Source organism: Ixodes scapularis, unplaced genomic scaffold (assembly GCF_016920785.2).
Source record: "Ixodes scapularis isolate PalLabHiFi unplaced genomic scaffold, ASM1692078v2 PGA_scaffold4__175_contigs__length_147842914, whole genome shotgun sequence".
Lineage (NCBI taxonomy): Eukaryota > Metazoa > Arthropoda > Arachnida > Ixodida > Ixodidae > Ixodes > Ixodes scapularis.
This window is the reverse complement of record NW_024609879.1, coordinates 6,213,334-6,241,226: the sequence shown is the minus strand read 5'-3', so window position 1 is coordinate 6,241,226 and position 27,893 is coordinate 6,213,334. Positions and strand designations below refer to the sequence as shown.

The 27,893-nt window shown below is 44.7% G+C and overlaps 1 protein-coding gene across 1 annotated transcript in view; it reads right to left on the bottom strand.

The window, feature by feature from the left end:
- LOC120840507 overlaps positions 1–26,670 on the bottom strand; it is a gene marked incomplete at its 3' end in the record, with an annotated part of 54,232 nt that extends 27,562 nt beyond the window's left edge. The window contains exons 1-2 of the mRNA XM_042293354.1: positions 26,625–26,670; positions 25,223–25,285 (exon numbers count right to left, since the gene is read on the bottom strand). Coding sequence (XP_042149288.1) covers positions 25,223–25,285; positions 26,625–26,670 — 109 coding nt within the window. The remainder of the gene's footprint in view (positions 1–25,222; positions 25,286–26,624) is intronic.
- Between the last annotated feature and the right edge of the window lie 1,223 nt (positions 26,671–27,893).

Genomic DNA, 27,893 nt, shown 5'->3' with positions numbered 1-27,893 from the left:
AGAGCACGTACAAAAATAAATGTCCATTGGTCGTCGCGACCAAGTAACTGAGCGACGCTGTCGGCCATGCTGATTTGATCGTAAGAAGTGCGTAAGACAGCTTCGGAGCTGTCGTAGGATTTCGTCGTAACCTGCGCAAAACTTACGATAGTTTCATTTCGTGAATACGAATTTGTTCTTAAGTTTTGTCTTGCGCATATTTTTGGCGTAAGATCGTTTCGTGAATCTGGCCTCTGCACTTCCGAAAGTCGCAGGAAAGGTAAGACAGACGCAGAGGACGTTGCGAGCAGACGACGTTGCAAAGGAGCAGATGACGCTCAGATAGGGGGTCGCAATCAGCCAATCAGGGCTCGGCGTTCTGACGTCACCGCTACCTCCTGCGCAAGAAGGAGACGAACTTGCCCTCCGCATTGAAACAAAATTTCAGCACTCAGATCAAGTGGATGTGGCCGGCACTCGACATTGTGTGCACAGTGTACTTGGGCCCGTTTTTCTAAAAGGAAATGTTTTTTTTTTTTGTTTTTTTTTTGGAATTTAGCTACTTAAATGGGAGTGATGGCTGATTGCGTTTGCAACCTGCGATGGCAGACTAGTTCCCATCTGGAGTACCCAGAGCGGAGGGGAGAGCCGCCGCGGGGCAGCGGTGCAGCCTGGCGAGCATTTTAGGCCCTCCTGGCTCGCTTGTCCGAGCTCTTTTGGGTCCGGTGGGATGGAATTGCCAGTTGGTGTCGGAGGGTGGCCGGGAACTCGTGAGGGTGTGATTGCGTACAGCAAATCCCTCGCGGCCGCGTGAGCCTTCTCATTTATTTATTTAATATTTACATAAACGAGTTAAGTCTTGTACCGCTACCGTCTAAAATCTTTTTATATGCGGACGATACGGTTCTACTATTACCATATGACATATACGAAAAAGCAATTCCGATATTTCAAAAGGACGTGGACATGTTATTGCAGTAGTTTTCTGACAATATTATTTCAGTAAATAACAACAAAACGAAACTTATGTGTTTCCGTAATCCCCATAAACAGGTGAAGCTTACGCAGGCATTTATTTAAATTCAGGGCAAGGCAACCCTTGTAAAAGTGTAGCACTTCCGTACGAACAGTTTGTAAAGTACTTAGGCGTATATTTTGACGAATATATTTTATGGAACCATCACATAGAATTTATTAAAAAAAGGCTTCGCGTAGTATCAGCGTATCTTTACCGGTTAAAGAGCGTTTGTGGTGTAAAAGTTCGTAAAACTGTTTTATGGCCTTAGGAGAGTCGATCTTGCGATATGGTATTACTGTTTTCGGACCAATGTGCAGCAAATAAAAAACTAGGAATAGATAGACTACTTAAACAAATTGTGAGTAACGTTGCGTATGGAACCAGATATAATGACCTAGTAATAGATATGAAAATGAATGAACTAAATATAATGTCTTTTTCTAAACTGTATGAATATGTAATATTAACACGGCATTACTACGATAAAATCTCGAAAATTGAGGTCACAAAGAGAAATTTGAGGTGCACTGAAAGGTACGTAATACCCAGAATATTTACAAACTACGGAAAGAGAATAAAAAGGCATTATATTCCTTCCCTTTTTAATAAATTACCCGATAATTTGATTAATATATCATCCATGCGAACGGCTAAGAAAGCTCTTAAAAAGTGGTGTCTAGAGTGTAAAATCTGATTTCCCTGTTGCTTAGTGTGTTTTTTCCTGAGTCATTTCTGTGTTTTTTCCTGAGCTATTCCTGAGTCATTTCTGATTTCCCTGTTGTTTAGTGTGTTTTTTCCTGAGTCATTTCTGTGTTATGCGATGTTTATGTTCAATTGTTGTCTATTTTAGTACGTTTCACATGAGTCGTACAGTGTTTAGAATTTGTTAGTGTTTCAGTGTTCGGCGATTTGTTTTATTTTCATATGGAGAGTAGTTTCATTTACATGGCGCAAATATTGCTGTGTTTTACAATTCTGTTTAATTTCTTTATTTATAGTGCTACTTGCAATACTGTGTTCTATTCCTTTTATATGTAAAGATTTTGGTCTGCCTGGTCCCACGGTCAAGCAATCTTCTTTGCTTTTGTGGGCCAGTTATTGTAAGTGTTTTTCAAAGGAATAAAAGACTACTATTATTATTATTATTATTATTATTATTCTCCGAGATATCAATACATGGCCGGGGATCCATCCCGGTTTGACTTACTTTCCATGGGCCCTACTTTGCCAGTTCCTCGATTTTGTGAACAATGAGATTGGAACTGGTCAAGCGCATACATTCCCATACCACCTTTTTAGAGTCGGTGAAGACGTGGACTCGTTTACCATGATCATGGATATTATAGTTTAATGCAAAACGGATGGCCAATAGCTCTGCCGTCTTGTGGCTCTGTTCGATATTCTGTAAGTGGATAAAATGTAATGGCGCTGACCCCGGAGGACTCACGCGCGGTACCTGAGTACAGAACCAGATTTCGGGGGCCTTCCTCCGAGGAATCCAGGTTTTGAAGGTGTTTTTTCTTCAGCGTATTGTCTGCGTTGAAAATAACCTCGGCTCTGTTTGTTTGTTTTTTTTTATTTTTTTTGTGGGTTTTATATTTGTAACGGGTCACTGACACCACAACGGTCGTATTATGCTCGTTGCATGTCGGTCGTGGCCCCAGCTGTCTGCTGAAAAACATGGCGTCGGCGGTGAACGTCGACGTGGTCGGCGTGGTGGAAGCTCATCGTTTCGCGTACACCGCTAGCCTTAACTGTGAATTCTTTTAGTGTGTCGCGATGGTAAACCAGCGCGTCCTAGAAAAGAAGAACCATCTACTCGTGCGGCGATGTCGTGGCGGTACCCTGAAGACAGCAGAAACGCTCGGGCCGTCGTGTGTGTTTACCTCTAATCCAGTGGTCCTTTCTAAGCAATTTGTGTCCTCGAACATCGCCCGGATATGTCATTCTGCGTACTCCATGCGTGTGCTCAAGTTCAATGTATTACCGGTGCGTACTGTTTTTGAAGATGTGACAAAAGGATGCGCATTTTCACACGTTTTTATCATCCGAGGGAAGCGATTACTGGCACCATTTCTGAACGCTCGCAACGCCTATGTGATCGCAAAATCATATCTCTACGTGGCTATATCGCTGCTAAAATTGCAGCGTCATCTGTACTCGTGGAAAAGCGCATGGCAAGATTTGTACTATTGGTAAAGTCGTGTGTTAAAGTCGTCATTGTCCAAGACGGCGTATGGAATATGTTTCTTCTCTTTTTTCATCCGTTCAGCCCTGCGAGCTCTATCCTGTACATATAAAAATTAATAAAGCTTGAGGCCCAGTCAAAACTGTCTCTTCACTTTCTGTTAAACCAGTGAGTGGCAGTGCGTCCCCTTGTTTTTTTAGAGGCACCGCAAAATCAGCTCACGGCGGCAGGGAAGCGACCGCCTTGCTGACGACCGCCATGTTTGCCAGTGTTGCTGCGCTTGTTGCAGGGGTTGCAAGAGTGTGCGAACGGCGCAGAGCGGTCATTCCAGTCTCTCAACTCACAACGGAAGCAGTCGTAGATAACGCGCTAGTTGCAGATGTCTGAACCGGCCTATAAATTCAAGTTCTCAAAGAAAACACGTTAGTTAGGCATCTCGAATTTCTTTTACGCTTGCTCTAAACTTTTATCAGACAGACGTTGCATTAAAACAATCGACAGAGTAGTCCCACGTGTACAACCACTGATACCGGGTGTATTTTATTTATCTGTTACGTAACATATAGGAACTAAGCTTGCACGTATATATGGCACGTTTCTTGCTCCACTTACCCAAACGGCCTCCCATCCAGCGGATCTCTGAAAGAAGAGTGTTTTTTCCAACAGTTGGACATGATACGCATGTATTTACAGTCAACTAAAACATTTCGATATGGTAAGAACTAAAATTTTAAACTTACAGTTCAATATTGATCAGTGTCAAAACTCATTAGCTTACAATGGCTCAACGTAAAGAACTGCAGCTCTTACTACTTTTTTCAGTGGAGTGTCCATAACCATCGCACATTGATCTAGAAAAAAATGTCCTGTACACAAAAACAAATATTCGTAACATCTGACGTGCACTGCTCCTCGTGTAAATACTAGGGTGCCTCAATGTCCTTCTGTTTAGGGTGCTGCCGCCCTTTGTGGTACCAGATGCCGACAGCACGCGCTCACGGGCAAAATACAAAGAAATCGACGAAAACAAAATGTCGCTATAGCACAGTCAGCGCCACACGCGCGTGCCGGGACACGCTCTTTCACGCGCTTCTCAACAAAAATATAAAAATAAACGTGTGTGACAAAATGGCGAGAAGCCACCACCCTAAGCAAAGCGCGCATGAAGGCACTCTAGTAAATACTACTCGGTTTACTTCCGCTCTAAAGAATCGCTGTTACCGCCACGCTGATTCTCGCAGAAATGCGCGAGCATTTCTTCAAAAATCAGCACTTTTCCGAGTAGTGAACATTCCCGAAACCCTTCGTCTCCCTGGTGCAAGCAAACCAAGTCATTTAGCGTGTCCATGAAGGACGGCGGCGGCACACGATTGGCTGGTTATAGAGAGTGCTACATCATCGTAACCGGCGCGAGTGCACCAACGAATGCTACGTCGCTGCAAGACCGCCTAGCGCACGGGTGCTCGCACGAGTCCACGAGACGACAGCCGGGGCGAAAAGGGCTAGGGCTAGCTGATGAAAACGGTCCACGTTAGCAGCCACTCCGATCTTTCTAGTCGACCTTTTCTCGGTTACTTCAGAGATCACCGGCGCGACGTAAAACCTAGCAACCGAGGTGCGGTGGGGAACAGCGGGCTAAGGCGAACTTGGGCCGTCAGCGGGGCAAAGCGAGACGGAGCGCACGGGTGGCCCAAGGTGGCTCAATATGTTGCAATGCGCCATCCGCAGACTGCCCCTGCGAAGCGGCGTGAACGGGGAGAGTGGGGGGGGGGGGGGGGGGGGTATTCGCGACTCCAGCGACCTATAGGGGGCGCCACCACCAAACAAACATGGCGGCTGAGTCCAGGTCGTGTCGGCTCGGCCGGGCCGCCTGAATGGGTGGCGCATTCAATTTAACTATTATTCTTTTGTTGAATGCCCACTTTTATGGGTATTTGAACTGAGACAGTTAAGTTTAGCCGGTGCGCATAAACTTGCCGAGCATAGTTTTGTTTTGCCGGTGTTTTTTGTTCTTTTCATGTCAAACTTTCGCTGCGGAGACTTCGATCAAAACCGAAACTATGGGCTCCGGAGAAACGGTAATAGACTCTAATTAGTTTTCATCATCTAAGGAAAGCGGCGAGGGCTACAAAATTGTTCCACCAAGAGTAATGTTTAGCTAACTCGCATGCCTCGATCATGCGACTTACCTGTCCGCGAAATTGAGCTTTTGTGCCTGTCTGTGTTTCAAGAAACAGCTGCACTCGTGTGCTCGGTCAAGAACACAGGCTGCAGGAAAATTACGAAAATTAAGCAAGCGCTTCTTGAGCCAAGGAGCATGTCAACTCGCTGGCACTTCACTAAGCAGCTGATACTCGTATTTCAATTCAGGTTTTAGTAGCAATCGAAAAGTCATTTTGATGAATATGCGGTTATGTATTATATTACGTACTATGGTCCCACTAAAGCGATATTAGTATGTTCTTCGGGTTGAAATATGAACATAGTTGACTAACTATTAGGGTGAACTGCTGAATAAAAGTATATTTGACAGACAGAGAGATGCTACTTAAACTTAGCCAAATGGTTCTAGCCAGTAGAAATGGACGAATGCGGACAAGCTGAGGAGAGTCTTCATCGGAGATTCACTCAGACCTCTCTGCATTGAACTTGGCTTAAAATCCTAAACAGATGAATTTTTTTTTTTTTTTTTTTTTTTTTGTGGCCGGTCAATTTGTGCAATGTAGACGTATATTGCTGCTGGATTCGACAGGGGTTATAAGTATTGGAGGCGCGATAGATCCTAATGACGTGACAGCTTCTATCTTTGCGAGACGCGTCCCCCACCTTTTGAAAGCAGATAATTTCCCTCATTAATCATGTGCAGCGAGCAGGTTCTCTGAATCAAGTAATTGTGAAATTAGCCCAACTCCTTCAATGTGGTCTTTTTCGGCGAAAAGCCGCCAAGATGAATAGCCAACGTACCGGCCGGCGTTAGTGGCTCAAATTAACCTGAAGCTAATCCAGCACAACCAAACTCAAGGAAAGCAGCTATCGAACCTTCCCATTCACTTGTCTGCAACATTGGTGTCCCCTCCAGTAAAACACTTCGTCTGTCGACCTCAGTCTACTGTTCTACATCCCTATAAAGAAACCGCTTATCAGTTACCAAGCAGTCGTTACTTTGATTGTGATTAGAGACAGACGAAAAATCAAAACGTTTTTCCGTGATTCCTTCCCATCCAAAAAATTGAAAACACGCGATCGTGTGTTGTGGAATAAACGGGCTTTCAAAAACGTGATGGAAAGAAACAATCTACTGAGGCTTCACCACACTAATGAACACTCAGGCAAACTTAAGAAATTTTCGGACCTTCATCAAATTACATTGCTCGCCGCCGCGCCGACAACACGCGTCCGCGAAAGCCACCAGAGACGCGGCGGGGCGCGGAGCGACCTGGATCGGCTGGTTCCCGGTTTTCCCGCTTGGCGGCGTCCGTTTTGCTGGAGTCGCGAATACACGAGCACCAGTGATGCACTTGTCGTCCCCCACTGCGCCGCGTCAAGATTGGCGAATGGGGGCGTTGCTGGCCATCTTCAGTCGCTTGGCGTTACATCACAGCGTCGCTCACTAGCCAATCCAGCGCGGCCCCCTTTGCATTGCGTCCTATTGCCAAGAAAGATGCACCCCGCCGCCATCTGTCGGCGCTTGTCCAGGTGTTTCCTAACCAGTTCTTCAGCCAGTGTGGCTGTGGCGCGATCCCGTGGCGACGTTGCAAAATGTATGCACGTGTGCTTCAAACTAGTCCAAGGTTAGCACATGTACCGAGGCACTAACGCTAACGCATTAAAAGTGTAACGCACAAAATACCTACCTAATACATTTCACGTCTAGTCATAGAATCCCAAAGCTCCCGATACAGACCTTTTTTTTTTTTTCGTGGCGGCCGCCATGTTGTATTTTGACGTACCTAAGTTGCGAAAGAATAGCACTGCTCACTTTATTTGCCGATTGGAAGGAGCTAACATTCAAGCGGTTCGTGCCAGTATCATTTTTGACTATACCTATTTGTTGTATTTATGCTTAAACTATTTACTTCAGTTATTTTTGTCCAACCCAACTACGACATATTGAACGTGGCAACCGTCACCCAAAAGCGGTTTATACAAAAGCAATTTACTTCAGTTATTTTAGTCCAACCCAACTACGACATATTGAACATGGCAACCGTCACCCGAAGTGGTCTATACAAAAGCAATTTTCGAAAATGTGCATGTATGAGACCATCTAAACCACAAATTAAAAAATTGCATTGGCTTAGCTCGGTTATGCCAGGATATACGTAGCGTAAGCTTAGGTTGAGCTGGTTATTTTTAGCTTTTCTGGTTGTCTAGGATTAGCTTGATTATCATGCTTGCTGCTGCTTCAATGACACACACACGGTATACGTAATATGTGACTACTTCGGGATCTGATGAGATAAGCTTCTCCGCTCTTCTGCGCCGCTGAGCAGCAATTTCGCTCTCCTTCTCCATGGCTGTACCACTCTGGCAAACGCCCCGCTATATATGTAGGAACTGACTATGGTGACGGGGCTCCTCACTTTAGAAACTGCACTACGGTGACGGAGCAACAGCAACCGATACAGATGTTCAATGGATTGCCCATTCCGGGAGTGCCTCGTGGCGCTGTGGGTACAGCGTCGGCTTCAGGAGCTGGGGGTCGGCGGTTCGGATCACGTTCTGGACGATACTTTTTTCAGTGACGTCACTGCTCCTCGCGCATGCGCAGCACGGCTCTCCAGGAGCCCCGCGAAATTGCTCAACCTCGACCCGTGTAGCTTACGCTACAAAACAAAACTGTCATCCTTATTTACTTTATGCACAACGCAGCGTCCTCAGCCAACCAAAACCGATTTGTTACGACGGTTTGCTGGCACATGTTTATAGGGCGGTTTAATGAAAGGCAATTTCACGTACGGTAAGCCGCATTCCGCCATGTTGATGAGCAGCGTCCGCCAGTTTCCCCGTTAGTTTGCACGTAGGTGAATTTTTACTGGCGCCATTTCTCGTGTTGGTGAAACGCACAATCATGACAAGTAGCTTCGTCGACGACGGAACTCAGTGTATTTGGGCCAATCGAACGCAAGTTACTCCACTTCTTTTATATCCCAGTCTATCCGGTAGCATCTACTGGGGCCATTTTGGCTGCCAATGGAGTCCACCGCCGGCCCTTCGTAAGTCCAAATACAGGGCAGGATGCATAAAAATCGAGTACCCGATGATGATCTTTCATGTTCCCGACTGCTCTGGCTGGTGCAGTCGATCACGACGCAATAAAACTCGAGTGAGCTGGAAAACACTGTCCCCGCGCAAAGAAAGGCATGCACTCCAAGAAAAAAATGGAGCAAAAAGGTAGCAACGGCGCATTTTCCTCCCTTCTACTGACGCGCCCCCAAGTGGACACGAGAAGAAGGAAGCAACGAGACGTTTCTCTCTGTAGAAAACGCAGCCCCATGTTATTGTTTTCTACGAAAGTTTTCCTTGTGTATTTTGTAATCATGTTCATCACGTGCCAAAGCACGTGTGTATATTTTCTTTCGTAAGGCAAACGGAATAGATCTTGCCTTGCAAAACTTAGGAGTTGCTCCATCCTTGAGGTACAGATGCGCAGGTGGTCCCTGAATGACTCCAAGCTCTGGAGAGAAGAGGTCTTCGTACTTGTCCAGTAGACTGTGGAGACCTTGCTGCTGATCACAGGGAGATTTCAGGATTGCTGTCAGGCTCAAAACAGGTACGTCACGTTGATACAATTTCTGAATCAAGTCTCGTCCGCACAAACATGGACCTCGGCAATCCACGACGGTTAATATACCCTGTACGGTAGTCGACTGGTATACAACTTTCATGGTTAACTCTCCGATAACTGGAATTGATCCCATGTAGCAACCCAACTTCACTTGAGGCTTTTGAAGTCTTGGCCAAGTTTTCCGATGCCTTTCGTACATTTATCTCGTTATGACGCAGGCAGGTGACCCCGTGTCAATTTCCATGACCAGATCAATTCCACCCCACGTGAACGTGCGTCGCACTGGTGGCACAAGTTTCCTTTCTTTTAGGGTTATCAGATTCCAAATCTGTGTGGTCAGGCTGTCGTCATCTTCGTCCAGGGACTCTACTGCTTGTAGTTGGTTGTTTTGTCTCTTGGCACTCTTAGGGTTACGACACTTGCGAGCCAAATGCCCTTGCTTGCCACACTGGAAACATTTTGCTTTCTGCCATTTACAGTTGCTACTGCTGTGATTGGCATTACCGCAACGTTCGCAGCCTACTGGTGAATGCAGCGATGTCCTGGCAGTGGGAGGCATCCTCTGCTGACCCTTCAGTGTGTGTACTTCGGATGGCCCACTTTCCCGCGACATTTTTTGGGCGTCGGCTTCTGCAGTTTCTGCTGCCACGGCTAGTGCTTCGGCGTCCTGCAAGCTCAGCTCTCGTTTGGCCAGCAACTGTTTCTGCAGATTCTTTGATTTGACGCCGCAAACGATTCGGTCTCGTAACATCCTGTCTAATGTCGTCCCGAAGTTGCAGTTCTTAGCAATTCTTCTTATTTCCACGATGAATGCGTGCACTGATTCTCCTTCCTCTTGGCATCGATGGAAGAACTTGAAACTCTCCGAAATCTCATTTGGTTTTCTGCTCGTAGTAATCGCTCAGAGCACGGACCGCTTCGTCATACGTTAGCGAATTTGGCTTCCTGGGCGCCACCCTTCCGCAAAGCACTTGTATCGTACTTGTTCCCAGCGCTGACACCAGCAGAGCCCTTTTCTTAGCATCATCCACCACATCGTTGCCTTCAAAATATGACTCTATCTTCACGAGGTAAGCGTTCCACTTATCTTGTTCATCGTCAAATTGCGGCAGATGGTGGGCCATGCTTGGCGCGTTGCCGGTTATCCTTGGAAACCCTGCGTCACAGGATACCGTCCCTGCCGTTGTCTGTTCATCACCCGCCTCTTGGTTCATGTGCTCGAAACTCGTCGCCACTGTTACGACGTATTCATTCACGTATTCACGTGAAGAGAGAATTGTAGAAAACGCAGCCCCATGTTATTGTTTTCTACGAAAGTTTTCCTTGTGTATTTTGTAATCATGTTCATCACGTGCCAAAGCACGTGTGTATATTTTCTTTTTCTTTTGATCGTGTGGATTTTCGCTTTGGGACGTGGCGTTCGATCCTCGTTTTTGTGTTCAGAGCACCGATAAACCTCGGAGTCGTTCAGCCACCACCGGACGCCTGTCTTACTCGCGACGGGCTCTGCCACGTCGTAACACTCTCCTTCTCCAGGCAGGCCGGAGAAAGCTTTCGCCCTCCCGACTCATCTTCTTTCGGTTTCATTTTTCGAGCACGTCGCGCACGTTGTTTAATAAATGTTGTTGAGTTGAATGAGCTTCAGCGGCAACGAAGGCCGCCTGTAATTTCGTCTCCCAGTCCAAAATTGCAGAACATTTCGGTTGCATTGAGGTTTTTACCGCTAATTTTATCAAATGAGCGAACGAAGCCGCTAGAAACAGCGAAGTTTCGGAGCAGTGCCAGCAGCGCTACGTATACTGGCTAAGATGGCCATCTTTCGATTGCGGTTCCCATGCAGAACCACGAGGAACTGTGTCGACGTTTTCGACGTTATGGAAATCGCAGAAACTGCGTCTAAGACATGCAGGTTTTGCTGCCAGGTGCATGGGTGCCTTCTGTGCTGAGTTTGGTTGTTTCCCGATGCCGAGTGCCAAGCGGCGATCAACGTGGTTCTGTATTTCTCCGTGTCAGCAACATAGTAGCAACATCGTGATGACGGTGTTGTGGGCTGTGAACAGAAGACTGGAATTATCGCCGATGTGACCGTGTGTCCGTGTATCAGTGGTGTAACAACAAAATGAGATGACGTAAACTGTCGGGCATTGATGCCGCTGGTCGGGCCGTGATCGGAGGGGGCTGGGTGTCGCAGGTCGGCATTCTGCTTTACATTAAAAAGTTGAAGACCACTTGAGGGATTAGGTGCAATCGATCGACGTGCGGATAGTAATGTTGGAACGCTGGTCTGAACCGTAAGCTCGTATCGTACGGTGGCCAATGCGACTGTCGGTTGTCTCCTCCCCGAGAGCGATTGCGCTCTAAGGAAGGACTGAACAGTACGAAAATAGAACGGAAAGTACGTATATTTACAGATTGAAATTTTAGCATTGAAAAAAGATGGTAGGTAAAATCGAAAAAAAGCTATCTTTTATTTTGTTGTTTAAACCATACTAAGGTTCCTGGAGAAACTGCCCTCCAAGTGGCGCGCTGGGATGAGCGCTGAAAGTTTTCGAGCTCGCCACGGTGTAGCTCCGTACACTTAACACCTGCCGCAAGTCGCGGCTTTGACTGCATTCAACGTTACTAAAACCCTTAGTTGGGAAACTCGCCGTTGAAACCTGTGCCGGGGCGTCCACCGAGACCGAGCTAAATACGACAACAGCGCCACTCTTTATCATGTGTCCTTACTGTGGTCAGTTTGAGCTTTTAGAAAGCATTTTTTTTTCGTAAAAGACAACAGAAAAACTCTTTTTGTAGTAACATTTATTGGAGTTTAGTACAAAATGAAGGGCGCGTGATGTTTTTTGTTTTTTTTTAAATCTTTAGTTAGCAACGTTTTGCAGCACAATTAATGTTGTTTTTATACATCCATGTCTCAGCGGTGACGTCGGGTAGCGCGTCCCGACCTAGGTGCATCTTAACTTCGGTAGTCATTTGCGGCGCGTCCGCTTGGAATACGGGGTGGCATCCCTGAAACCCCTTCCACCGTATCTGTTTCGGCGCCAAAATGGTCGATTTAAGCCAAGATAAAAGTTACGTGCAGTTCCTCGAGTGGCCTCCGCGGGAGAAATGGCGGCGTTGGGATCGCCATTAACTCGGTTCTTGAGTACGGATCGGTGCCACTTTTCAGAGCAGTCTCCATGGCAGTTTCCCAACTGAGTGGTTCTAGTAACGTTGACTGTATTCAAGTTGATCGAAAAGCGATTTCTCTGCCCGTGAAGCATCACTTCCAGCTGAGGGAATATCCGCTCTACAGAGATTAATTCAAGACGACAATTGCAGCCGTGCGCGAACAGGACAAATAGAAAAACAAGCATCACTATATTAATACTGGCTACGACGTGCCGTGCGGGGAAGCAAACTCATGGCTTCGAACCGTATTGGAGCGGCTTGATTTATTGGCTTTCAAATAATTACGGCATGATCGAGCGTTTACTTTTTACTAAGTGATTCATCCCCTGAGCCATTCAAGATACTCTCAAAGGTATGACATTGCTGAAAAAAAAAAATAAGCATGCTGGGAATATTTGTTCTTGCTTAGGCAGTCACCGAGAAATGCTGTGCGTTCAAAACGACCAGTATAAAAGACGGAAGCGCAGAGCTCGAGAGTAGTGTTCGGGTTAGTGTGCTGTTGTATTGATGTTTGTATATGCCATGTGTGGGTATGCGCTCAATGTATGTTCAACTGATGATTGTAGTATGCGTAGTGTGTCTACATGTGTATATAATCAAGGTTCCCGGAGCGCAGTAGTGGTGTGAGAAAATGAAAATATTTTCGTAGAACATGAATTGGGCGGTATCTAGCGCCACCTAGCCTAGCTACTCGAAATTACTCTGCTTGACCCAGCCATCTCGTGGCAAGCGATTTAACCTCCTTTCACGCTACGCGATAAACAGCGGCTTCGAGTATGTTCTTATAAGAACGGCTTTGATTTCGCAGATTGGTTTGTCATTCCTCCGTGATGTGCACCGAGACCGAGCTAAATACGACAACAGCGCAACTCTTTATCATTTGTCTTTACTGTGGTCAGCTTGACCTTGACGAAGGAATTGTGACTAGAGAAATAGCAAAGGTAAGACGCAAAGTGCGCGAAGTAACTGGGTGTCGGTTGTCTCCGTTTAGCATCGCAGTGCTGACGACGAGAAGACTGAGTAACTGCTTCTGAAACGCAAGTTTCTTTACCTGCGGAAGGAATCTGTCTTTGGAAATAAACACAGTTCGCGGAAAGCTCGTGTTACGCTTTTATTTGCTGCTCCTCTCGTCCCGTACAAGAGACGTAGCGTCCTCGTTAAGCCTTATTGGGCTCGACTTGCTCGATTCGGGCCGCCATAATGAGATGCAGGCGATAGAGGAACTTTGCTTCCCTGCTTCAGGGACGACAGTTTTTCGCTTTCTAAAGGAACATAGGTTACAAGACCGTTCCTCCCTTAGGGAGGACTATCCATACCCATTTTTCTAAGAGTGTGGGGTGGAAGTTCATTACCATGGCGTCCGCTGAGATTTCGAGCCGGAAGTACGTCACGTGAAACCTCGCGCCCCGTGTGGCATGATTACGCGAGGGTTCAGTCAATACCACTTAGAGCAGAGGGCCCGTGCGTTCCCTCCTCTAAATGTCATCACTAGTAGATCCCCTTGAGCGCCCCCTAGGTGGCCCGGATGAGCATCTACATCGTCTGCGACATCGCCTGCTCCATCGCCTGCTTCAGTGGACATACTCAGAACGAGTTCACATTAATAGACTGCTAAGACCATCTTGAGGGTGTCGCATGACTCGCTATCTGCTAGCGCTCTGCAGTCGCGCACACAACTAGGCCGCAAGCGAATGCGACGCAATTGTGACGCGGCCCATGCTTTCGTCAAGCTTCAGGCTGTTTGCCACTTGGGGCCTTGTCTTCTACGACTACGTGGTATAGACCCTTTCTGGAATTCAGTCTGGCCACTTTGATCACTATCATCATCATTAAAAATGACATATGTGCTATACTAATGGCGGCCTTATGTTCACTGATGAAGAAACAAGTTGAAGATGCTCCTAAGCAGAGGATTCGAGACCTATACATTCCAGACGTTAGCGCGACGTGAAGCGGGAATCGGACGCAAGAGCTGCGTAAGCGTTCATTTCTAACTTGGGCTACAGTCAATCTGTCAATAGCACAAACTCCACTTCAAAGTTCCTTGACGTATAGAACTACAAGGCGTCTATGTTGGTTGGCGCTTCGTTCTGATTGGTTGCATCTTTTTCGCCAACGACACTAAAGAGATAAAAAAATAACTGTACAGTGAAGCGCATGTTCTCGTTTACCGTTGACTTGCGAAAGTGACGGTACCCTACAAAATACTGCAGACCACAAGTTTATGACCTCTATTAGTACGGTGAAAAATAAACTGCCATTAGAGTCACCAGATGGCACTGAATTCCGGAAAGGGTCTATTGGCTCAGTGAAACGAGGTTAAACAAGTGGCACCAGATGCAGCTTCGAGATTTAAAATTTGTATTGAAATTATTTTACTCATATCACCATCCTGTCATGGCTTCGTGTCTACTTCTCGTCATCTTGACTCCAAGATCAAGATGAAGTTTGAGAACAGCCGCGGGGGCATTGCAGACAAAGAGACTCGCGCAGTATCCGCCTCTTTCTCTTCGCGTTCGATTGAACCTTTTCGAAATCCAGTCTGGCCAATGTGATCACTAACATCATCCCAAGAATGGCGTATATGCTGTACTAATGGCAGCCTTCGGTTGTCCATGAAGAAAGATGTTAAGGATACTCCCAAGCGCCGTGACGCGAGGCCCGTTTTTTCGAGACGCTAGACATCGTTTCACCTCGGTTCAGGCGCAGCCGACGCCACGAGCTCATGGGACCAATCAGAGAGCGTGAAAAGCGCACCGCCATGGTGTTTGTCACGTGTATGTACACGTTGTATTGTGGTGCCTGGAGCGCGTCTCCGACTGGTGTGTTTAGCGTCCTATCCCGCCCATACACCAAAAAAAGTGGTCCCAAAGTGGCAACAAATGACGTCACAGAAGCCGGAGTGTCATGCTGTTGCCTTTCGCGATCCTGGCGGTTGGCCGTAGAAATGCTGACGAAAAGCACAGGCGAACGCGAGTGTCGCTGTCGTCACGGCGTCCCAGGCGTCCCAACTTCCGGCTGCTTTAGCTTTCGTGGACTTCCGTGGACCTGGCTTCATTGGAGAGCAACCTGCAGCAGAACAGGCGTCTGCCACATACACCACAGCTATTGGGACGCCGCCAGGTTCGCGACCGGCGACAGCATGACACGTCTATGACGTCATCAGGCGGAAATCGAGGGACCACTTTTTTGGACCCGGTAAGCACACCAGTCGGAGACGCGTTCCAGGCACCATAGTTGTATCGCCGCTGAATCGATCATAAACCCCGAAAGATGTACTGTTACTTGGGCTGCTTGATTGTTCCCGTTACCTCCTAGCGTCGGCTGCGTCTGGGCTTAAGCTGACACGAGTGCGATGCAGGAATTCAATCATCTATTCAGTTTTATTCGAGTCAGACGACAGCCGACGCTCACAGGGACCCAATTATCCAGCGCCAAACCGTAACGGCGTTCGTTTGCTTCGTGGATCTGCCACACCGGCTAAACAAATCACACACCAAAGAAAAAATGATCATGGCGCCAATAGAGTGCGTGATTGGTTGAGTCGATGATGGCACAAAGACGATGAGAGCAGTGACGAAGCTCGTTTGGCCAGTCTTGTACGCAACGCTATCTAAATACTTTTCCAGGTAACGAAGTAACGACTAAGTTACTTTTCTAGAGAGGAAACGAGTAGCGCATTTTTGTTCATTTTTAATGGAGTAACGAGTAAGGTTACCTAGTCACTTCTGTAGATGATCGTGCATAACGCGAGTTATCCTATTTGTTTTTTCCCTCCAGCTCGCGCCTCTGACTTTTACGGCTAAAAAGCACGAACGAGAAAATAAAAAGGATACCCCTTGATCCGCTCAAATTTTGGGCATAAATAATTGCGCAAAATATTGGAAAGTGGCTCGCTTATGAAAAACGTAAGACCATGAGTAACAAGAGCACCTTGTAAATTTTAAGCTAAATTCATGCTTTTTTTTCAATCTCAGTAACGAGTAACGCACTTAGTTACTTCTTAAGCGAGTAACGGTATTTAGTTACATAAAGTAATTGCGCGTATATTTAGACAGCCAGAAGTTAGTCCACCCCGATGGGCGGACTTGTCTCTCGCCTGTAGATAAGAAATTTTGCTTGTGCACTGCAATGCACTACAATCGCTAGCCTGCGTTTTTCTTAACACGTACCACGCGGCAGGGATACGCGACCGCACGTAGGTACGCTGCTCATCCAGATCGAAACGGGCAGGGGTGGGGATTGAAACCGGGATCCCTGGGTTTTGCAACGCGAGCTCTCGCTCCACGCGCTCCGAGCAGTGGTGCGTTAAGACACTTAGCCACCGAACCCCCTATCTGGTAAATATTTTGATGGGAAAGCATTAACTGTCCCATAGAGCCAAGCCGGCGTTGTCTGTAGCAGCGAAAAACGGCTCCTAAATTCCGTCTGTAGCAGCGAAAAACGGCACCTAGGTTCCCATTGGTTGAGCGAAACGGAACCTAAAGTCCCATTGCCGAAAAAGCACAGCAACGCAGATACTTCGTCACAGAAGCCGGCGGGGCGCTCAAGGTCAAAGTGGACGCGCCTCAGAAATAAAACACAAAGAAAAGCACAGTAGCGCAGATGCGTCGTCCCGGAAGCCGTGGAGCCGACGGGGGTGCCGCGCTTGCGCAGTGGGGGAGTGTGTTATCACCGTCGGAGCGCCGTGTGAAAAAGAAAAACGTGCCGCGCAGCCTGTGGGAATGCGCTGCCGTGTAGGAATGCTTTCGCATTCCTACGCGTAAGCAGTCTTAAGGGGATTGTCCGGTCAAATTTTGTATTCGAGAAGACAATTGAATATCATTGTTATTGCCTCGAGACGCATCGTACGTGCAATATCCGAATTTCATATGCCCCTCTGCATGAGTAATTGAATTTATACTGCTCCAATCGCACTCTAGCGTAAACGCTGTTTTCGGTGGCAACATGGGAGCTCTGACGTCACAAAACACAAAGCAAGAATTTCGGTCTCGTCGTTTACGCAGTTTACCTGCGAGTGAACGCCTCAGGGTGTTTCGTTTATGTTGTTGTGCTCGACTTCTTTCGTGGTTGGGTGAGATTTTAGGGGCGAAGCTCCTTAAGGCCAGTTCACACTTGCGACGGTCGCTGTCTGTCCAGCGACTGTCCCAAGTCGCAAGTGTGAACGGGCCTTTAGGGTCTAGCCTTGTCCGTCCGGCGTCCGTGCTCACATCGATTGCACTGCCTGCGGAATCGGCCCACCTAAAAAAAAATAAAACGTACGGCCGCACGGCTGTTTGAACTCAGGACCGCTTGCTTACGAGGCAGACGTCTTAACCACTACGCTACACTTCAACGTTGCATGTAGCCGTTCAACGTCTCTACAGGAGAGGGCGCTGCGGTCAAATGCGTATATAATCACTTTAAACTTTACATGCGTTGGCTCAACGTTTATAGACGAGAGGGCGCCGCGGTCAAATGCTCAACTGCGTATATAACCACGTTCCATACCGCACATTCTCTTTCTGACATGGACCGTTGACGTAAGCGGTGGAGGTGCGTTCCCACGGCTTCTAGCGGATCCAAGCTGATCCGCTAGAAGAACCACTGGCTCTGCATTTCACTGACCATAAAGTAGTAATAATGAAGTCGAAACGCAACCCGGAACTCAGCACTACCTATGAGCAATAAAAAAAAATCATCACCATCAACACTACCTATGAACAATAAAATCAGTATCATCAGCACCACCAGAGCTTCGCCCCAATCAACATCATTCACCACGTGGAGATTTTTTGTTTTTGTTTGTTGTTGCGCGGTTGGGTGCCGGACGGGCAGCACATGCGAGCCAAGACATGGCGTTCCACACTTTTCCGCGAGATGTGCAGTGACGAGCAAAATGGATCGTCGCCGTGCGTAGGGACTGGGTTCCCGTCAAGATCGAGATCCCGCTTATGCAGCAATCATCTCACAGAAGAGAGCTACGAGCTGAGCTCTGAACGGACAGAAGGATCGTAAGCTTATGTGTGATGCTGTGCCAACGATATTAAACTGCGTCCATCCACTCCTCGCCCAAATCGGATCAATAATTTGTTTATGCAGCGAAACTGAAACCAACACTTATACCACCTGGAAACGATACCAGAAGTTGCAGTTAGCACGCGTGCAGCCAAATTCTGTTTGACCCGCATGTGCAAATAGAGCGTGGCTACGATTCACTAAGCTCGTCCAAGTCAAGTGACGACATGCATTTGAACGATTCGCCGGTTGCCTTCGACCCGCGGTCATCGCCTCTGAGGGAAAGACCCGCAGCCTCATCACCGATCCTGTGGATCTGCCGATATGTGTACCCAGATACCGCTTCGTGTACCTAGTTGCCGCTTCAGAGGCGAAATCTGCATCCTTCGCTTTGCAAGCGCTCCTAATTCGATCGGTGGCCGTCGCAATTGTGTTTGCGCATAATGGCATACGTTTGCTCGAAGTTTATGGCTCTTTTCGAGTAATATCTTGCTAAAAGGCGTGACTTTTTTTTGCATACGCTTGGGAACTGCAATAAAAGAACCCTATTTCAGTAGGGTACCGCCTAGGACAGTGGTTCTCAACCATCGATGTTTCCGGACCCCTTGTGGATCGGTGGAGATGATGGAGGACCCCTTTCGTGGTGAGAGGAGAGAAAAGGTATAGGTTAAATATAATAATTATTTAATAAATGGATATAACTAAGGGCTCGTGTGAAGTAGACCTCTCTTATTGACGCTCACACGAAAAAACTGGCCCGAAAACTGAAACATTTCTTTTCGACCTGAAAAAAAAGACAACTTTTATTGCCGGGCTTGACTGATGAGGCAGGGATTCGCGGACCCCTACAATGCCTTCGCGGACCCCCATGTGAGAACCACTGGCCTAGAAGACTACATAATTCGAAACAAAATACAAGACATTCATCGACCAACGCTTGTTATCCCAACCATCCGACATTCAGCTCCTGCTATCGCTCGATGACGTGCCGGATTCCTCGAGCCTGCCACTCGTCATCTCAGCGGCCGAGGAAAACGCGAGGGTTCACAATCACCATGGACAAGCGCGAGCTGACGCAGACTTCGGCGGAAAGAACACGGCATGGCTAAACCTACCAGACTACACGCTACGTGGCACCAACGGACCAAGAGCATCGGCATCAACTGGGCTTCACCATATAAAGGAGGAAACACCACTGCACTCGGCTAGTGGGGACGGCTGCACTACCACGATGCGGTCATCTTACATTCCGTTCTTCTTTGTTATTCAGGTTAGTACTAACATTGAATACCCTTCTGTAAAGAGTAAAAACTTGTGTCTGGTAGTGCTGCCGTCCCCAAAAGCAGTTTTGAAGCGTTTTTTGGATTTGTTGAAGCTTTGTGGCGATGTGGAAGAAAATCCTGGTCCGACAAACGCGGAACTGAATGCAACGATAACAACCCTACAGTCTGTTGTTGAACAGTTGCAGACTGAGTACAATGAGTTGGCCCAAAAGACGAAGTACCTTTTAGAAACGCGTACTGATACAGACAAAAAGGTATCAGAGTTGACAGAACGAGTATGCACGCTTGAAAGAAAACTGAACGCCTCCCAGTCGGATTTACAAGATGAGCTAGCCCAGAAAATTAGGGAAATTTCAGAAGGGCGTTCTGGTGCGGACAAAAAAGTATCTGAGTTAACGGAACAGCTATGCACGCTTGAGAGAGAGCTTAGGACCTCTCAGCCGGATATACAGGTTGCACAAAATAACGATTCAAAATTGGAAACTGCGCAAGTTGAACTCGCTGTTCTAAAGTCGCGCTGCAATGATGCAGAAAATCGTTCACGTAGATCGAATCTGGTATTTTTCGGACTGGAAGATAAAGACAAGGAAACGTGGGCTGAATCGGAATCTCGCATTATCGATCTTTGCGACAAAAAGATGGGCATAAAGATAAATCCGGACAATATTGATAGGGCACATCGCATTGGAGCGTTCAACAGAGCTAAAAAAAAGGCCCATTGTAGTTAAGTTTTGTTTTTTTAAACACAAAGAAGCGGTCCTATCTTCCGGATACAGGCTTAAAGATAGTGGCTTCGCTGTTAGTGATGACTTTTCTAGGCCAGTTCAGCTGGCAAGAAGGAAACTAGTAGAATTTGCGAAAACGCAAAACAGCCGGTTCAGGTTGCGAGTGGACCGACTGCATATCAACGATAGGTGCTTTATGTTTGATCATGGATCTGACATTGTGCGTGAGGTCGACGATATCCAGTCTAGAGAACTTATCGATATTCCATCGGCATCAAACCAGGCATCAAACCAGGCACCCATCCAATGAAGCTTAAACGTAAAGTATAACGGCGCAAACCGTTCATCATACCTAGGCAATTCCAATCGTCGTGACATACAAGGGGCAAACAAGCCTGTTGTGACCACGAGAAACATGGAGGTGGGCACAGTTATGATTATTAACTGCCGCAGTATAAAAAATAAGGTGGACGAATTCATGGGTTTAATCGAAACGGTCAGACCTACGATTGTTTTGGGGACGGAATCCTGGTTGGATGACACTATAGGATCAAACGAAGTATTTCCAGATAATTATGCTGTTTACAGAAAGGATAGAAATTCGCACGGCGGAGGCGTGTTTGTCCTTGTGGAAAAAGGTGTTCCGACTACACCTTTGCCAATACCAGATGTAACTATAGAAACAGCATGGTCCCAGATGTGTTTAGACGGTAAACATTTATCGGTTGGTGTATACTATCGTCCTCCACACGAGAACAGTAACGGCTTAGATGAACTAGCTGATTTGATCCTTCCATCCTCAAAAGAGTATATCCTTCTGGGCGGAGATTTTAACATTCCCGATTTAATTTGGGAGGACGGCAAGGCGACCTACTTAGGAAGCACGCTTCATACTAAATTGAGTGCCATTGTGGAAATGTTTGACTTAACACAATACGTCATGGAGGGAACGAGACTGTTAAATGTATTGAATTTGTTGTTGTGCAACCTACCGGGGGCCATAGACAATGTTTGTGTGCTACCGGGCATTTCTGATCATAAGATTGTGACAGCTGATTTGGTCCATTCAAAAATAAATAAATATAAATGTCAAGCTAGAAAAATATTTTATTACGATAAAGGACGATATGATACCATAAGAAGCGAACTTGTTAGTTTTTTTTCGTATTTTTTAGAACAATCCGATAACGTTAGTATTGATGCACTCTGGAACATGTTCAAATGTAAAATCCATGACTTAGTTGAAAAATACATCCCCTCCGGAGTAAAATCCTCAAAAACTAAGAATAAGCCCTGGGTGACAAAAGAGGTGAAACAGATTATCAAACGAAAAAGAAGAGCATACCTTCGATATAAGAGTAGGGGGAGTGAATCCAATAGGGTGAAATTAGAAAACATAAATAGTCTTTTTAAAGCTACAATAAAAAGATCCAAAGACTCGTATTACGAGCAGTTAGAAAATAAACTTAAAATGAACCCTAAGGAATTTTGGAAGTTTGTAAAAGCAAATAACAAGGACGATACGTCTGTTCCTCCTCTTTTAGTAGGCGATGAACTTATCGAGAATGAAAAAAGAAAGGCAACGCATCTAAATAAATATTTCGAATCTGTTTTTTCTAAACCTGCTGCAAAGTGCTGTCACCCAAACGTGCAACAAAAAATTAAACATGTCATGTCACCCATTGAAATAACATATAATGGTATAGCCTCGCTGTTGCGAGAACTTGATGTCCAGAAAGCAATCGGACCGGATAACATCTCTCCGGTTATATTGAAAAACTGTTCGGAAGAGTTGGCAAATTACTTGTGTGTTCTTTTTAATAAATCTCTACTGGAACAAAAGCTTCCATCTGATTGGAAAATGGCAAATGTGGTGCCTATACACAAGTCAGGAGCAAAAAACTGTGTGGAAAACTATAGACCTATTTCTTTGACGTGCATTTGCTGCAAGCTAATGGAACACGTCATTTATAGTAATCTCATTGCTCATCTAAACGTCGAAAAGTTTCTTATTCAAGATCAACACGGATTTCGTACTGGAGCATCCTGTAACCAGTACTTGTTGATGTCTTTCATTTTCTTGCTGGAGCCATTGACGCTAGAGACGAAGTGGATTGTTTGTTTTTGGATTTTCGAAAGGCATTTGACCTTGTAGATCATGATTTGTTATTTTATAAACTTAGCTTACTGTCACTGCATAGCAAGGTACTGGCTTGGATTAAAGATTACCTAAGTGGACGGGGGCAATGTGTCGTGCTCGGTGGGGAAAAATCTGAGTATGTAAAAGTCGAGTCTGGTGTCCCCCAGGGCTCGGTACTGGGTCCTCTGCTCTTCCTGATCTATATAAACGACATTATTTCTGGCATGCAATCGTATATTCGATTATTTGCGGACGATTGTGTTATTTATAGATTAATTAATGATTCTAACGATATTAATACTTTACAGAGTGATCTAGATAAAATTTCTGTATGGTGTAAAAATTGGAGAATGAACCTAAATGTTAAAAAGTGCGTGCATGTTAAATTTACTAAGAAAAAAAATCCCACTACTTCCGTGTACATGATAAATAATGAAATAATTAAACCTAGCTCGAATGTAAAATACTTAGGTGTTATGTTATCTAATGATTTAACGTGGACGGGACATGTTGAAATGATAGCCCTAAGGGCAATACGAATGCTTAATTTTGTACGGAGAAATTTTCGGCAAGCCCCGAGGAAAGTTAGAGAAACTTTATACTTTACATATATCCGTCCGTGTATGGAATACGCCTCAGTTGTCTGGGACCCACACCAAAGGTATTTAATAGACAAACTTGAAAAGATACAAAATCAATGTGCTAGATTTGTACTAAACTATTACGAACTTGGAGCGAGTGTCACTAACATGAAACATGCCCTACATTGGGAGAAACTCAGTGAGCGTAGAAAACTGTTTAGGATGAAATTTTTAGATGATATCTACAACAATAGACTATTAATTAACAGAGATGTGTTTTTACATGAACCGTTTTATCTGTCAGAAAGAGCAGATCACCCCAAGAAGATTAGACCGTACTCTTGCCGCACCGACACCTTTGCTTTTTCCTTCTTTCCGAAAACCATTGAAGAGTGGAATAGGTTGCCGAAAGATGTGCTTGCGGCAAATTTGGTTTTTTGAATTTTCAATTGTGTAGTGTTTTTTATAGACAGTATGTTTTTATTTAATTTCATTATTGATCCACAGAAAGTGTTTTGCTTTTTGTTTGTTTTTTTGTGTATTACTTATGTTCTAAAACAAAAGTGTTTGTATGAAACCCACCCCCTGCAATAATGCCTCACGGCGAAGCAGGTTTTTTTCTGTAAATAAAAAAAAAAAAAAACCTTTGCGTTTTGTGACGTCACGCAGCAGCTACGGATGTCAGCCATTGACACTGGCGAAATTCGGGGTGCAGTTTCGTATATACGTTCCTGAAAGGTTTAATTATTAACGGGGAGATCATATATCAAAATAAAAATGTTGTTTGTCTACATAAAGGCTCTCTCGACGTAACGAGCCCAAAAACTTAAGTACTTCCGGTTTCGACCGGACAATCACTTTAAGTGCCTTCGTTTAATTTTCCCTCAGCAACGTATGCATATCTGCATTTGGCGCTGCTCGATTGTTTCCATCAAGTCGTGGCATCGGCTGCTGTCAGAGTTATAATAAAATAGAGTGCTTGAACGTTCATTTCTTACCCGGGCTCAGACACTCTGTTGGTGGCATACAACCAGCTCTAAAGCACCTGGGTGCATAAAAATCATTAAGGTGTCTATGCGGTTTGACACTTCCTTCTGACTGATTAAATCTTCACGACCATCGAAGCTGAAAGAGATCAAGAAAGCACTGTGCGGGAAGAAACGCATTCTAGTCTGCCGTTGACTGGCGAAAGTCATGGTGTCAGATAAGATGGTACAGGTGCATTATCACTAGTACCGCAAAAGTTGAACTGCTATTTGAAGAACCAGATGGCACTGAATTCTGAAAACGGTTTATTGGGACTCTTAAAAAGATAACTTCTTATAGTCATAAGCGACATTTCTATGAAGGTAATCTCCTTGTTCCTTGGGGCTGTTTGGATTTACTACATACAATAGTAGTGGATCTTATAGTAATACTTGGTGTGAAAAAGTAAGCTATTGTAATGGCTTCCAGTGTAATTTCACACGTTTGGATTTCTTTGGCTTGTATCTACAATTGGTGTCTTTTGTGCATAATTTACTCTTGTCGCTTTTTTTTATTTTTTAGTATTTTCTATTATAAATATTACACTTTCCGTTTCGCCGACGGGGGTCTTGTGGCTTAATTATAAAAAAAGTATAAAAACTAATTATAAACAAATTAAAAAGTATTCGTGTCTATATTGAATACTTACCACGTGTTTCCCTCTATTCGTGAATTTATTACGCGAGCATATTTTTGATAAACTCAGCAGCTATAAGCAATGACGCTTTTGTTTTGTGTATGTGTACAATAAAATTGACTGATTCTGAAGTAGATATTAATTGTAACCTCTAAATGTGGCAAGAATGTAATCTATGACTACGAATAAACAAAATATCCCAAGAAGTGTAAATTCCCAAGAGATATCAATCTAAGTGTTTCAAAACTGCAGAAAACTGATGATAAAATTTATTATAAACGACACCACAAAATAAGCCAACGTGGGCCACTTACCAAACGTTGTGCATTGGCTAACACACTAAAGATTTTTTTGTTTTCATTTATTTTGCGAATTCAGCGCTTCGCAATAACAAAACTTCTCGTGAGGAGGGCTTCACGCGCGAAACAATTTGTTATTTTCTTTCTAGTTTTCTTAATTATTGAGAATACAAATAATTACAAACCATATTTGATAAAAAAAAAAAGAAAAAGAATCTCGAGCGGTTGTGTCTCTTGGGTTCAGTGAACCTCGAAACGAAACCTAGAATAGAATAGAATAGAATAGAAAATAATAAAATAGAATAAAGTATGTCAAGGCACGCAGTTCAATAAGCGATATTCTGAAATATATCATATATTATTTGCTTCAATACATCTAATGACACTTGCCTGTGAAATGCTCTGAATCTTTCAGTTTATTTTTTGACGAAGGTAACTGAAGAGCCACCGGTACTGAAATGGTGGAAAGAAAGGTTATTAAACATTTTAAATGGAAATTGCTGGCCGCCCCGTTAAATGTGGAGTTAGCGCTACTGAAGGCTTAAAAGTATCCAGGGCCTGTTAGCTCGAACAGGCCCTGGATTGGGTAATTTAAAAAAAAGGTCTATTTGGACGCCGTCTGCTTTTGTGTGCTATCAATACAAGGCCGATTGAGTCAAGACAATCCGCTTTCCAAAGACGTTGCCATGCCAAAAATTATCACGTTAATTTAGGCTTAGGAATGGCCAGGATCGAAAGACTATCTAAAAAAATGCGGCGAGGTCATTGCTCATGCATTACGACTTAAGTGATGTAAGGCAAAGCGAAAACCTCCTGCACCATTCGTTGGTGACTAACGCGCCCGATATTGCAGCTACAACGACATATTAGTTCAAAAGCGAGTGGCGCTCACACACCGGGGCACCGCCATGTTTCCCCGCATCCCTACCGAGCCAGTCACGTGATTTCAAAATCCCTCTCCAAGGTACTGCGGCTAACTTTAGCCGCGGTTAGCGCTTCGAGCAAACGGGCGCAGAAGGCTTCCTAATTCTGCGCACGGTGAAAAACTCCCGAGCGCAATAAAACAATTAACAACAGCAATGCAGTAAAACCCACATGTCAATTGCACGCGTGAAATTATATTTATATATATATTTTACTTTAATCGCGCCTATGAAGCCAGCATAAGCACTGCAAAGACTAGACACTTTAGGTAAACGAACATCTCAATTGAGAGGAAAAAAAAAAAGGTAATTGAGCTCATTGAAGGGTAACATATTTTGTACAATAATCGAGGATATTAGGCGTTAGAATCTTGAACCGAGCTATTTTTTAAGCTGTCTTCACACAAACCTTGACACAAAAGCTGTAAGGAGTATTGCCTGAAAATTCGTGCTTGGATTTACAATATGACACCAAAATCCTGCTTTAGTGACTAGAAGTAACTTTCGTAAGTGTCAGCGTCACTTCCATAAACAAATTCAATACCCGAAAACACGAGATAAACTATTATGAGGTTTATTACGTAAGGTGGATAGACGTCGGAAATATTACCCGCATCATTGCACTTTATAAAGTACAGTTCGTAGTTTCCTCAAGGCACGTTACACTCGCCTCTAATTCTTTTCACGGTACTATACTCTCGCTAAAATTGTCATATCAGGGTAATCCAAACCTACTATATAGAGGCTATGTACTTGAACCTCCTGTAAGACGTAAATACTGTGAAACGCAATGCACCTGTGATATTTTATTTGTTTAAACGAGTGCAGTGATTTTTTAGACCCCGCCGGTACGTAAAGTTGAGACTCACCCGTTGCCAAAAATGATGTAAAAAGAAGAATAATTGCGGTGTTCATCGTGCAGTCCTTGAAGTCAGCGGTTCTAGACAGAAAGCCAGCTACCTTGCGCTCAGGCTTTATAGGGACACACATGCGTCATTTATACGGTTAATAATGTGAACGCAGAACGTTTAGCAATCTCGTGTAGACTTCCTCGTCTGGCAAATAACATCAGTAGGGTGATTTCATTTGAATTCGACCAAACTTGTCGGGGGGGGGGGGGGGTCTTTAGATTTAATCGTAAAAAATATATATGATACCCGAATCCTTGTGATGAAAGAAATTAGGAAAAAAAGAGATAAAATCAAATTCCCAATTTGATTTTATCTCGACTTTAGCCGCCATTTACAAAATATCGAATTCTTGCAGAATTATTATATTTATTACGCAATATTTACGCAGACTTGGCTATTTTTAGAGGTAAATTTCTGTCTTCTGTTATTTTAAATTAATTTTCTAAAAAATCTCAAACATGCAACCTAGAGCAAGTGTGACGCAACTTCGGACAGCTATATAAAACGAACGGTAGGGCGCAATGACGTGAGACAGATATCTGTGCGTAGCTATCAATGTAAGCTATCGATTGACATGTATTTTCTGGTTATTGTGTTTACCGTGTTGTTTTTATTCTGCCACAAATATAGACAAAAATGAAAAATATGCAAATTTTGAAGTCAATTTTCTCAAAAAAGCCATTTTTTATTTCGTTCATACTTTTTTAATTTATTGCCCAGATTCTGCTTAATAACAGGGTATAAATATTGCTTGACCTTTTTTTGTTGTAGTTTTAGGACAACCAGTTGAATAAGTCATTTTTATCGCGTAATACCAACCTCCGGCTCCGGTATGCGGGCTTCACCGCAACATTGATAATTGGCTCAGCAATATCAGATTTTACTGACAACCACTTTACCTCGTTGCATTCCTAGTAATATACTTTTTACAAAAAAAGAAATGTCACAAAAAAATGACAGAAGGCAAGTGGCGTAGGCAAATTTTTTTTCTCTTTCAAGCTTTTTTAATTGATTTCCCGTGTGTTGCTTACCAGCTGGGTATGCACGTTTTCTGGCGCTTTTCTTTATGTTTGTTTTTACATCAAAAGAAAGAGCCATGTTCGTTACATCAGTTGCAACTGGTCCAGTTGTTAGGTGAAGTATAGGTTCAGTAACCTCTTCGCGAGCGCCAGCAAAAGGCTGCGATTCTTATCATGAAGATTCCCATGCGACTCTTAGTTGACCTCG